The 12,587-nt window shown below is 49.8% G+C and overlaps 1 protein-coding gene across 4 annotated transcripts in view; it reads right to left on the bottom strand.

Annotated features, from left to right (window-relative positions):
- Nucleotides 1–12,587, bottom strand: part of meis1a (Meis homeobox 1 a) — a 32,522-nt gene that overhangs the window by 1,408 nt on the left and 18,527 nt on the right. For 2 of the 4 annotated variants that reach the window (XM_084929833.1, XM_084929834.1), the window contains exons 9-12: nt 8,462–8,538; nt 4,984–5,042; nt 3,592–3,681; nt 3,210–3,328 (exon numbers count right to left, since the gene is read on the bottom strand). In XM_084929833.1, the coding sequence (XP_084785959.1) occupies nt 3,210–3,328; nt 3,592–3,681; nt 4,984–5,042; nt 8,462–8,538 (345 nt within the window). The remainder of the gene's footprint in view (nt 1–3,209; nt 3,329–3,591; nt 3,682–4,983; nt 5,043–8,461; nt 8,539–12,587) is intronic. The other 2 variants (XM_084929835.1, XM_084929836.1) reach the window with 1 other exon arrangement.

The following is a 12,587-nucleotide window of genomic DNA, read 5'->3' as shown; positions in this document are numbered from 1 at the left end:
ACTTGCAAACTCCAAAACACATGCAAACTCCAAAACACTTGCAAACTCCAAAACACTTGCAAACTCCAAAACACTTGCAAACTCCAAAACACATGCAAATTCCAAAACACATGCAAATTCCAAAACACAACGGAAGTGCTCCAGGACGCTAGGGGCAGTGTTGAGCTTTTGTTACCTAGTAACTACACAAGCCAGGAAGTACCAATGACCGGATTTGGGCTGTATCCCAATTCAGGGTCTGCAGCCTTAAAGGCCGCATTTTAAGGCTGATTACGTCACAGCGACACGACGAAGGCTGTCCCGATTCAAAGGCTGCTCGAAATGCGGCCCTCAAATGCGTCCTTAATTTCCCTGAATTTTAAGGATGGGCCCAACATATCCCAGATTTCATAGCGCGGCGGTGGTGTGGATAATTTTGCCGAAAAAAACGGCGGAAGCGGAGCCGCCGAAGAGTAAACTTTCAGAAGTAAGTACTGAATATTATGTCACTTATTTATGCGCAAATGTTTTTATAATGAAGAACATTAAAACATTACTGTTGGCCACATGTCGGGAAAGTTATGTGACATTAGCGATGTTTGTACTAACTTGGTTTTAAAGCCTTTTCTTCAAAATATACGCCGTTCAATAGTTGACTTTAATCTTACAGAGAATCTGATGATTTCATGGATAATTAAAGTCAGTCATATATCCACAAACACAACAAGCTGAAAGTCAGTGATGCTGCTCGGTTTGCAGTCCTGAATATGACGGCACAAGCAGGATTCACTGCACTGTTAATGTTAGCTGTGTTATATTGCTGCCTCTGTTCGGTGGTGTCGAGCCAAACGGACTTTAACGTGTGTTTGAACGAGCTGACGGTTCACTCGTTAAGCTGAAAGAAAGATGCTTTAACCACAGCAGTCACACATGTGTCCACTGGACCATCTGGGAACTCTTCTTGTTTAGCACTCGTAATAACACAAACACTAAATCCTCCTTCTCTGGTGCTGTTGTGTAGCAGTGTGTACACCTGAGACTGTCACCTGTCTGTCTGTCCTGCACTCTCTCTCTGTTTCTTTCTCTCTGATTGTGGAATAAAAGTATGAACATGTGTTTATAAGTTACACTTGTGTTTGAATCCTGCAGCTTATCACACATTTGATTTCCATGTGTGACGACTGCAAGTGTCCAGAGTGAGGACAGACCGAGGGACCCACTGCTGCACATCATCTGTGAGGCTTTGCAGCCCTGATGATCCACCAGGACAAACTCAGCAGTGTGTGAGGAAGAGGAGGAGGAAGAGCCAGCAGCAGCTGACAGATGGAGAGAATAGACAGACTGTTCCCTGTTTGTGAAGGACTGCTAGGAAAGTTTAACATAACTGTCTGTCCTGAATCAGTCTTATTAGGTAATGTTCAAATAATGTGATCATCCAGTGTTTTCAGTGTGGGAGAAAGTACTCAGGGCCTTCAAGTTACACACTATGAAAGGCAGCAACAAGTTTAATGTTCAGAAACCTAAAGTATGTATCATCAGCAGAATGGAGCTAAAAATAAATGTTTGTTTCAGTTCTATGAAGCTTTGAGTATTTTGGATCAGTAGCTGCTGTGTTTGTTGCATCATATTGCTGTAATTGTTTATATGCTTTATATATTCTGAGCTAAGTTGATCTATAGTGTTACATCATATTCTATAAGGATGTTATGTGTTTGTAGACTTTCTGCCCAGTTTGACCCATTTAGCAGAAGTCAGCCTGTTTAAGGCTCTGATATCTATTCTGTGTGACTTAAAGCAGTTATGACATGGTCTGATTTTCTCACCAATAAAGGAATATTTCATATATCAGTCTACTCTTCATTCTACCAGACACAGTTTTCACAGCTTGTACATTTTCTTTTTACACATATATGTAAGCAATGAGCCAAATTTAGTAATGCCAACATACTGAAGGAACAACATTTGTCTCTTATATATGATACACCTATATATGCACTGTCAAAGACACTTGTCTTTGAGTGAAGATTTAAGGTGATGAGACATATAAATAACTGCAACTTGAATCTGTACTGAGGCTCAGTATTTGACACAGAGTTCATGTTCACTGCTGTAATAGCTAATAATGATTAATATAATAACTATAATATTGGCCATATTATATTTACATTACCAAAGTGAGATGACTTTAGTCTCATGAACAACATCAGCTAATTGTTATTTACTAACTAATCTTAAATGACTGTTCAGTACAGAAATGAAGCCCAAAAATCATGTTTTACTGTCCTGTGGTCTCAGCCTCAGATACTCATCAAATCACACAAAGCTCTTGTAGAAACAAACAAACAAATTAACAAAATATGTTCTCCTTCATTTCTGTCAAACAAAGTTGTATGACACGTTTCCAGCGGTTAGTATCATGGTTGCTAGGCAACCTGGGAAGCGAGACGGAGACTAGACCGTCCCATACAGACAAACTTGCCGTTTATTTTGCAAATCGAGCTCAACACTGCCCCTAGCGTCCTGGAGCACTTCCGTTGTGCTTTGGAGTTTGCAAGTGTTTTGGAGTTTGTACGTGCTTTGTCTCTAGGGGCCACCGTAGTGAGGGGCCAGGAAAAGCATTATGTCAGTGAGATGTCCCCACAAGGATATAAATACACACGTGTGTGTGTGTGTCTCACTGACAGCTGCATCGTCAGGAAAAGCTGAGAGAAGAAAATCTCGTTGACTTGCCGTCTCCATTGACTTCACCCTCCCTCCTCCTCCTCCTCCCTCCCTCCTGCTTAATAATAAAAACTGCTTACAGAGTAATTGGACTCTGTGTAATCAAATAAAGAGATGAGTGCGCCTCTCGCTAACGATCAGTTCATTAGACTGAACGTGGAGCGGCTCTCAGGGGATTCATTGACCTTTAATCAGAGGGAACTGGCTTTAATTAGTGAGGAGGTGCTGAGAGGAGGAGATGAAGCTCAGGCTGTTGGAGCCGTTCAGGATCAATCCAAAGCGAGCGACACACTGACATCGGCTGAGTGCCGCCAGCGCCGAGGCTGTGGGTGTTTCTGTCGCATCTTTATAGCAGCAGATTCACTTCAAACATCCAGATTACAAGAAAGTCTAAAGATCTCTTTCAAATTAAAAGCCCTTTTAAGCAGCAAAGGGTCCACTGAAAACACTAGAACGCCTTTAATTTGAAGAGAATTCAGGAAGTGCTGGCTCTGTGTGGCGTCACTCACGGTGGTTTCCTGCGACGCCGGGCGCCTCCTCAGGCTGCAGGGTGCAGGCGGTGGTGCTACATGTAGTGCCACTGTCCCTCCACGCCCATCCCCATCCCTACACCACCCATCGGACCTGTCTCACACACACACACACACACACACACACAGATGAAAGCACTGCCCCCTTCCTTCAGCTCCTGTGTAAATAAAAGCTTTTGAAACTATGAAATCAGCCACGACTGTGATCTCTGCAGCGTGTCCTGGACTGTAGCTTTGCATGAAGCTCAGTTCACAATAAGCCGTACTCTGTGTTAAATCTAAACTTTGACTTCAATGTGCAGATTCTGCAATAATGTAACACAATCAAACCCACAGCAGCATAAGCTGTGTGTGTGTTTACCAGGCGGTCTGATTCCCACGGGCGTCTGACCGTCCACCATGAAGCTTCCCATTGGCTGGCCATCTGGGCCGTACGGCGGCGCTTGGCTCACTGCGGACAGAGACGACAGCTCGTTTTAATGGCGGAGGGCGCACGGAGTCGGGACCCGAGGCCGTCGGCCGGCCTGCACTGACACCGCCACAGCCTCCACTTTACACCCACACACAAAGGCGTGTTCAGGTCCACACGCAAACACCAGGAAAAATCAAGCCTATTACGGTTGTCGACATGAGAACCTGAGCGCCAATCAGGTCCATCCGTGATCTTTTTCCCGCCCATCTTCTTTAGTCTCAAAATGTTCACATTTTTTTTTACACTTACAGTCTGTGCAGAGTAACTCTGCATGATCCACAGTCCAAAATAATCCTCCTTTATGTGATTCCGAGTGCCTCCCCTCAGTTCATCCATCTGAGGCCAGCTGTGTTAGCTCCTCCCCCTTTACGAGCGGCGCCCCTGGTTACAGGAAGCATCGGGTTTGCGTCAGCGGGCTCACGCTGTATCTCCTAACAGAGCAAAATAGAAGCAGATCCTGCAGCGATCCTGTGCGCAGCTAAGCGCGCTCCTATTAGAGCGATGACACGTGGAATCGGAGGTTAGCGCCTACTTCTAATAAAAGCTGGCTTCACATGAAAGCCTCCTTCACTCTGCTGAGGGGTAAAAACACGAATCGATAGAAAACGACTGCTTCCAAATATCATACGACTGTTTTCACTCGTGCTGTGTTAGGAAAAGAGGCGAAACGTAAAGGAAATATAACATCACATCACTGCATTACGTGTTCGAATAACGTCACATCTGTTAAAGCAGCTGTGACGTTCTCGCGGTGGTGAGGGCCATCGGTCGGACACGAACGGAGAGGTTTTGGTCCTCGTGGTGGAACCGGCCTCGGTCGCTGAAGCTGTCTCTCACCGCCGTCTTTCAGCAGCGTCTCCAAACCTTTGTGAGGAAGTCAGCCGCGGGGTTAATGCTAAGAAAGCTCAAGGGCCAAAAGGCTAACAGGGCTTTAGCTCCACTTTAGCCGGGGCTCCTATTTGTTTTAATCCCGGCTTCAAACGTTGAATGGAGTGGTCAGTCAAAGCGATTAGTGTCTTTGTCTGGAGCTAATCCCGCCGGGGTTTAGAAGCCATTCAGAGTTTAAGCCTCTCCGCTCGCTCCAACGCTCCGAGGAACCGAGCGAGACGCCGCTTTTTCAGCTCGCCTTACACGCGGAGCGAGTTCCCATGAACACTGGCGTTCCAGTCCCAGCCGGGTGTTTGGAAAACTCATGCAGACACGGTGGAAGAGCACGGATACTGGAGGAGTTTCTGATTTAATGGAAACGCAACAGCCGCTAATACACCTGTGAGACCTCACCTGCTCTGTTTGACTGATCGATCATGGGCTGAACGATCCGCCGCCTCGCGTTGATGAACCTGAAAGTCAAAGAAAAGAAGTCAGAGTTTGTTTTTAACAACGACAATAAACTCGTTACTGATGTTTAACATGATCAGCACAAATCAATCAGATCACTTCCTGGAGATTAACCAATGGGAAGCCGCCGGCGAGCACTGTCCACGTCTCCTAAATACACTCTTAAAGCCATCATCCTGGTATGCGTGACCTCCGACCCGGCACCTCCTGTGACCTTCCCAGCTACTCCCATTAGTCACCCCCCCCATTCTGGTCTTCCTCAACTTAAAGACCTATGTAGCCCCCCCCCGGCCTCAAGTAAAAGCTCTGTGGTTTCCTGCTTGATTTATGTCCTCCTACACCCTGAGCCCCGGGTGGGGAGGGACCATTTCAACAGGAGGGTGGGGGGGGGTTCTTTTCAGAAAAACAAAGGCCACAGCTGTCCTCTGGGGGACCGAAAAAGGTACGCGGTGGGGGGTGAGATGAGAGGAGAATATTTCCAGGTCAGTCAGCCCGTTAGCACGAGGCTGCACGAGCTCATCAGGACACACGAAACAGGAAATAAACGGTGATAAAACGTCGCTCGCACTGCACAGTGCAGCTCACTCCGACGTCACGGTTTCATTTGGACGTTTTGGTAAATCTGGTTTTGGTCAACATCCAAAGAAAAAACAAATATCTCATCTCAGGAATGTTCAAAATAACAAACGTGACGTCATAACTGCAGCTCGCTATTAAAGTCATCGTTTCTGCTCGAATGCACGCGCTCTGCAGAGCTGCACCGTTCAGCCACATGACGAGTGCGTGACTTTAACAGGAAGTGACATAATGACCAGGACGTATTTGTGCAGCATAATTCAGACACGAGGAGCCATTTGAAACATGGTGGAAATGCAGGTATCCAGGTATCTTCTGCAGCAGGTAACACTGGTTACCTGGGGCCAGTCCTCCACTTTTCATCGAGTCAGCACATGAAATAATAATCGCAGCATCAATGTAACTGTTAAAAGCACAAATTTAAAACCCTTTCCACCTTCAGTAGCAAACATCACATCCTGTCGACCTGTTGGACACGCCCGGGACTACATAACTCCGCCCTCTTCCCCACCTTCCTGCCAGGCTGAGAACAAAGAACGTGTAGGTGAGGAAGAGTATGCTTAACCTTCTCATGAACTGATTATATAATGGATCGTCATCCAGTGTCAGTGAACATTCAGGTCCGTGTGTCTTTGAGAAAAGGATGGATTAGTGATGAAAGCTGATCTTACTGAGTCCTGCAGGGAAAAGTCCTCCATCAGGAGCGAGACGGGAAAGACTGGAGGGACAAAAATGTGCTGAAAACCCGACCCCAGCACAGAGTGAGGACCCAGGAGGGAAAGTCCCAGCGTTTAATGGTCCAACGGTGTGGTCGGCCTCTTACAGAGGTCACATGGTCACTCTGCAGAGGTCAACTGCAGAGAAGACGTACGCTCCCACAGGAACCGTGAGCCCCATCACCACAAAGGTGTCACCGCTGGAACCGGCACACTCAAAAACCTCCTAGGAGCCGTTTCCAAGTCTCAGACAGGAAACACCATCCACCGTCCTGCTCCTCAGACCTGCAGAACCGACCTGCCGGGACGACTGGAAGTCTTACATCTGGGACCGCGTGCGAGGCCGTGGTCACAATCCTCCTGCAGCACTAGGTGTTTTGTTTTTGTTTCTTGCCTCCACATTTAAAGCCAGAGGAAAACAACGAGACCAGAACCGGATTTCTCTGAAATAATGAAAACTTCGGGCGCAGCTTCGAAGGACAATCGGCCTCCTGACCCCCCACCGCCTGGCGGGGAGGGGCAGGGAGGGGCGGGCTCGGGCCGCTCTGTACAGTCAGTGTTTAAACAAAGCAGATCTATTAATCACCACACACACACACACACACACACTCCCCAACCGCCTGCTTGTAAAACATGTAGAAGCTCCGCCCACTGAGGAAGTCATTTTGAGGTCAGCCCCCCCCCCCCACCACGACCACGGGCGTGTTTGAATAAACCAGTCCAGCTGTTTGCCATGAAAATGCCATTTACACCAACTGCACACCCCTCACACACACACACACACTGGCGAGATGTCACAGTCAGAGGCCGCAAATCAGAGAGAAGACCCTGTTTCTATCTTTTGTTTCATAAAACATGAATACACACGCCAACCCGACGGGCTGAAAAATGCAGTTTCTCTGACGACCAGCAGAGGCAGCAGTGAGCCAGCCCCACAGACTCACACCCTGTGCGGGGCGGGACGTGTACATAACTCGCCTGTGTGGGCCGTGGCCTCTCTGACTGGAGGGATGGCGACACAGGCGGAGGTGGTGGGGGCTGGTTTTGTTTTTCTACAGTAATCGGATATTTTCGACTTCCTGTTTTTGGCGTGAGGATCACTGGAGCCTGGCGAGAAGACGCCCTTTTATTAAACTTAAGCTTTCACGCTCGCTGTGTCAGATTCTGAAGTCATTAACGAGCCGTTCTCCTGACAAACATTTAACTGTTGCCACGGTAACGGGACCTCACAGCCGTGCATTTCACTCAGGACCAGCTTCCAGTCTGGATTCAGGAGACACTATCTCTGCTTTTAAGATTCAAACTTTCCTGTTTGCTAAAGCATATAGTTAGGGCTGGACCAGGTGACCCTGAATCCTCCCTTAGTTATGCTGCAATAGGTGTAGGTTGCCGGGGATTCCCATGATGCACTGGGTGTTTCTTCTTCACTCACTATGTATTAACAGACCTCTCTGCATTGAATCACATCTGTTATTAACCTCTGTCTCTCTTCCACAGCATGTCTTTATCCTGTCTTCCTTCTTTCACCCCAACCAATCACAGCAGATGGCCCCGCCCCTCCCTGAGCCTGGTTCTGCCAGAGGTTTCTTCCTGTTAAAAGGGAGTTTTTCCTTCCCACTGTCGCCAAAGTGCTGCTCATAGGGGGTCATATGATTGTTGGGTTTTTCTCTGTATCTATGAAGCGCCTTGAGGCGACTGTTGCTGTGATTCGGCGCTGTGTAAATAAAACTGAATTGAATTCACTTCCTTCTCCTCTCCTTGCTTCCTTCTCCTAGCCTCCTGCGTTTGCCTCCTCTCCTCGACACCCAGACTTTTACCGTTAGTGACGAGTTTATTTGGGCACAGAGCAGCTGTGCTGGAGAAACAGAGTCAGACGTGGATGCGGACATTTATTCACTCTACTGGCAACATTAGCACAGGTGAGGTGCAGGTGACGCATACTCCCAGCAGAGCATCCCTCAGGTCTCCACCTCAGAGCTCCAATTAGCTCTCAAACTAAGCACCTCCACCCTCCTGAGAGTGGAGACGAGGAAACCCAGCAGGAATTCACCCCCACCCCACTCATTAGGCTCAGGGTGGGGCCAAAGGTCAGCCTTCCCATAAATACCTGCGACTGCTTGGTGACTCACCAGTTGTTGACCTGCAGGATGGTGAGGCCGGTGTCCTGAGCCAGCTGCTTCTTCTGCTCCTCCGACGGGTACGGGTGCTGCAGGGGGACAAAACACACCAACATTAGTGCGCTGCAATTAACAAAGGAAGTAGTGAGCCAATTAGAGAAGGAAGCATCCTGGGACTACTGTTAATCAGACTGTGTGTGTGTGTGTGTGTGTGTGTGTGTGTGTGTGTGTGTGTGTGTGTGTGGGGTGTGTGTGTGTGAGGGGTGTGTGTGTGAGGGGTGTGTGTGTGGTGTGTGTGTGAGGGGTGTGTGTGTGTGTGTGTGTGTGTGTGAGGGGTGTGTGTGTGTGTGTGTGTGTGTGTGTGTGTGAGGGGTGTGTGTGGGGTGTGTGTGTGAGGGGTGTGTGTGTGTGTGTGTGTGTGTGAGGGGTGTGTGTGTGTGTGTGTGTGTGTGTGTGTGAGGGGTGTGTGTGTGTGTGTGTGTGTGTGGTGTGTGTGGGGTGTGTGTGTGGGGTGTGTGTGTGAGGGGTGTGTGTGTGTGTGGGGTGTGTGTGGGGTGTGTGTGTGAGGGGTGTGTGTGTGTGTGTGAGGGGTGTGTGTGTGGGGTGTGTGTGTGTGTGTGTGTGAGGGGTGTGTGTGTGTGGGGTGTGTGTGGGGTGTGTGTGTGAGGGGTGTGTGTGTGTGTGTGTGTGTGTGTGAGGGGTGTGTGTGTGTGGGGTGTGTGTGTGTGAGGTGTGTGTGTGTGTGTGTGAGGGGTGTGTGTGTGTGAGGGGTGTGTGTGGGGTGTGTGTGTGAGGGGTGTGTGTGTGTGTGTGTGTGTGTGAGGGGTGTGTGTGTGTGAGGGGTGTGTGTGTGTGTGTGAGGGGTGTGTGTGTGTGTGGGGGGTGTGTGTGTGAGGGGTGTGTGTGTGTGTGTGTGTGTGTGAGGGGTGTGTGTGTGTGTGTGTGTGAGGGGTGTGTGTGTGTGATTTTTACTGGGGTGGGGGTCAGGGGTGGGTGTGTGGGGGTTCATGTAAAGTTCATGTTAACGAGGTTCAGCAGCGCCATGAACAGTAAATAATGTCTTGAGTTTGTTGGTGCGCTGACTGAAACCAGCTGCTGCCGCCCGGCCCCACAGAGCAGCACCTCCACTAACACCACCCTCGGTCCAGTCTGCAGACACCCAGATGTGCAGACCAACAGGGACAGCACGCTCAGTTCCAGGTTAGACTCATAGTGATGGAGCCCCACACTGTCACTGACTTTCACCAGTCGACACTTCTGTAAAGCAGGACTTTCATCCAGAGAGGAGGCCGACTGAGTGACAGGCAGGTTTGTAGCAGAGTCAGAGCTCTGCAGGACTCTGTGGGACTCTGTAGGACTCTGTAGGGCTCTGTGGGACTCTGCGGGACTCTGTGGGGCTCTGTGGGGCTCTGTAGGGCTCTGTCGGACTCTGCGAGACTCTGTAGGGCTCTGCGGGACTCTGTGGGACTCTGTGGGACTCTGTGGGACTCTGCGGGACTCTGTAGGACTCTGTAGGACTCTGTAGGATTCTGTAGGACTCTGTGGGACTCTGCGGGACTCTGCGGGACTCTGTGGGACTCTGCGGGACTCTACAGGATTACAGGGATAAAGCTTCCCTCTGAGCCGGGCCGTCTCTCGGGGCCCTAATCAAGGGTTTGTTTAAAGGTGGATAAATGTACGGTGGTATTAAAGACGCCTCTGAGGGCGACGGCGGAGGCGTAAATAGAGAGAGTGGAGCGGCGAGAGGCTGGGAGGCTTCGTCCTGTGGCGGCAGAAAGGAGAAGCTGGCAGGTTTCTTTCAGCACCTCCTGCTTTGACTAAAACCCAGTTTAAGGTTTCACCACCTCCTCCCTTCATGTGGCGAGCAGGGAAACGTCCCGTCCTCCTGCCAAAGCTCTGTGATCTGATAGCAGGTAACTACAAAATGGCGCCGGTGAGGTCGGCTGCCGTGCTGGATGCTCTGCCCCAACTTCTCCACTTTTTGCAGTTTTTCGTCACTTTTTGCTATATCTGCCATAATCTTGCATGGGCATCATGCAAAACACACAAATTCGCTACAGTAGAGACACTTTGGTTTCTATTGGTCTACAATACACGAACATTTCACCATGTTTAACTCCGGACCCAACCTGGCCAAAGGAGATCCTGAGAGAGAACAAAGGACGCGACCCTAAGCGACAGCCTCGAGGTAAACGAGCCGGCATCAGGAACAGGCTACGGGCTCGCGCACACCGCGCACCCATGGCCAGTATCCTGCTAGCCAATGTTCAATCCATCGAGAACAAGCTTGATGACCTCACAGCCAGAATCAAGTTCCAGAGAGACATTCGGGACTGCAACCTCCTCTGCTTCACCGAGACTTGGCTGAACCCAGCGATACCAGACCACGCCGTGCAGCCGACGGGGTTCTTTTCGGTTTACCGCATGGACAGGACAATGGAGTCGGGGAAGAAAAGAGGTGGTGGAGTGTGTTTGATGGTGAACAACAGATGGTGCGACAGCACAAACATCTCCCCACTCACACGCTCTTGCTCGCCCAATCTGGAACTTTTGATCGTTAAATGTCGCCCTTTCTATCTCCCTCGGGAATTCACTGCGGTCATTGCCTGCACTGTTTACATTCCGCCTCACGCGGACTCGGACACTGCCTTATGTGAGCTACATGAGGCTCTCACACATCAACAAACACTTCACCAAGATGCTGCACTCATTGTTATGGGAGATTTTAACAGAGTGGATCTCAAACGGACATTTCACAACCTTCACCAGCACATCAACTGCCCCACCCGGGGCACTAGGACATTAGACCACTGCTACACCCCGTTCAAGAACTGTTACGAGGCTCAGCCCCTGCCGGCATTTGGAAAATCGGACCATGCCGCCATCTTCCTCATGCCTGCTTACAAACAAAGGCTAAAGCAGCAACCACCAATCAGGAGGGAGGTTGCTCGCTGGACGGACCAATCAGTGGCCGCGCTGCAGGACGCACTGGATGACGCACTGGATGACGCACTGGATGACGCAGACTGGGACATGTTTCGGCGCAGCTCTGATGACATCAACATGTTTACGGAAGCGGTTGTGGGATTTATCTGGAAACTAGCGGACGACACAGCAGAAAGAACTATCATCCGAACGTTTCCCAACCAGAAGCCGTGGGTGGATAAAAACATCCGCGACGCTCTGAGATCACGCACCGCTGCCTACAATGAAGGGCTCGTCTCCGGTAATATGGACCTATACAAGGCTGCGTCCTACAACGTGCGCAGCGCGGTCAGAAAGGCAAAGCGGAGCTACGGGGAAAACTAGAGTCACAGCTACGACAGTGCGACTCTAGGCGCCTGTGGAAAGGACTGCGGACAATAACGGACTATAAACGACCAGCTTCTTCTGTGATGAATGCTGATGCTTCACTGGCTGATGAGCTGAACACGTTTTATGCTCGCTTCGACACCGCAGCAATTAAAACAACAAACGGCTGCGCGCGCTCGGAGTGCACCAGTGAAGAAAATGCATTCGTCATCACAGAGCATGCCGTGAGGAACACCTTCAGGAGGGTGAACACCAGGAAGGCAGCAGGACCAGATGCAGTCCCTGGCCGGGTCCTGAGAGCCCACGCTGACCAGCTAGCACCGGTGTTCACGGAGATCTTCAACCTCTCCCTGGCCCAAGCTGTGGTTCCCACGTGCTTCAAACAGTCCATCATTGTCCCTGTTCCAAAGAAACAACAGCCCGCTTGCCACAATGACTACCGTCCAGTAGCACTGACTTCAATTGTGATGAAGTGTTTTGAAAGACTGATGAGAGATCACATCACTTCTTCACTTCCTGCCACCATCGACTCGCTTCAGTTTGCTTACCGGACTAATCGTTCCACAGACGATGCCATATCTCACCTGCTCCACACATCCCTGAGTCACCTGGACACTGGCAGAGGGAATTATGTTAGGATGCTGTTCGTGGACTACAGTTCAGCATTCAACACAATAATTCCCTCTAAGCTTTTCACCAAGTTGACGGATCTAGGACTCAGCTCATCACTGTGTCAGTGGATCCTCAACTTCCTCACAGACAGACCCCAATCAGTGAGGGTGGGAAAACAAGTCTCCCCCTCCATCTCACTCAGCACTGGAGCGCC

This window comes from Perissodus microlepis, chromosome 6 (assembly GCF_051167445.1).
Source record: "Perissodus microlepis isolate ML-2025 ecotype Zambia chromosome 6, ASM5116744v1, whole genome shotgun sequence".
NCBI classification, from domain to species: domain Eukaryota; kingdom Metazoa; phylum Chordata; class Actinopteri; order Cichliformes; family Cichlidae; genus Perissodus; species Perissodus microlepis.
This window is presented reverse-complemented; position numbering and strand designations above follow the sequence as displayed.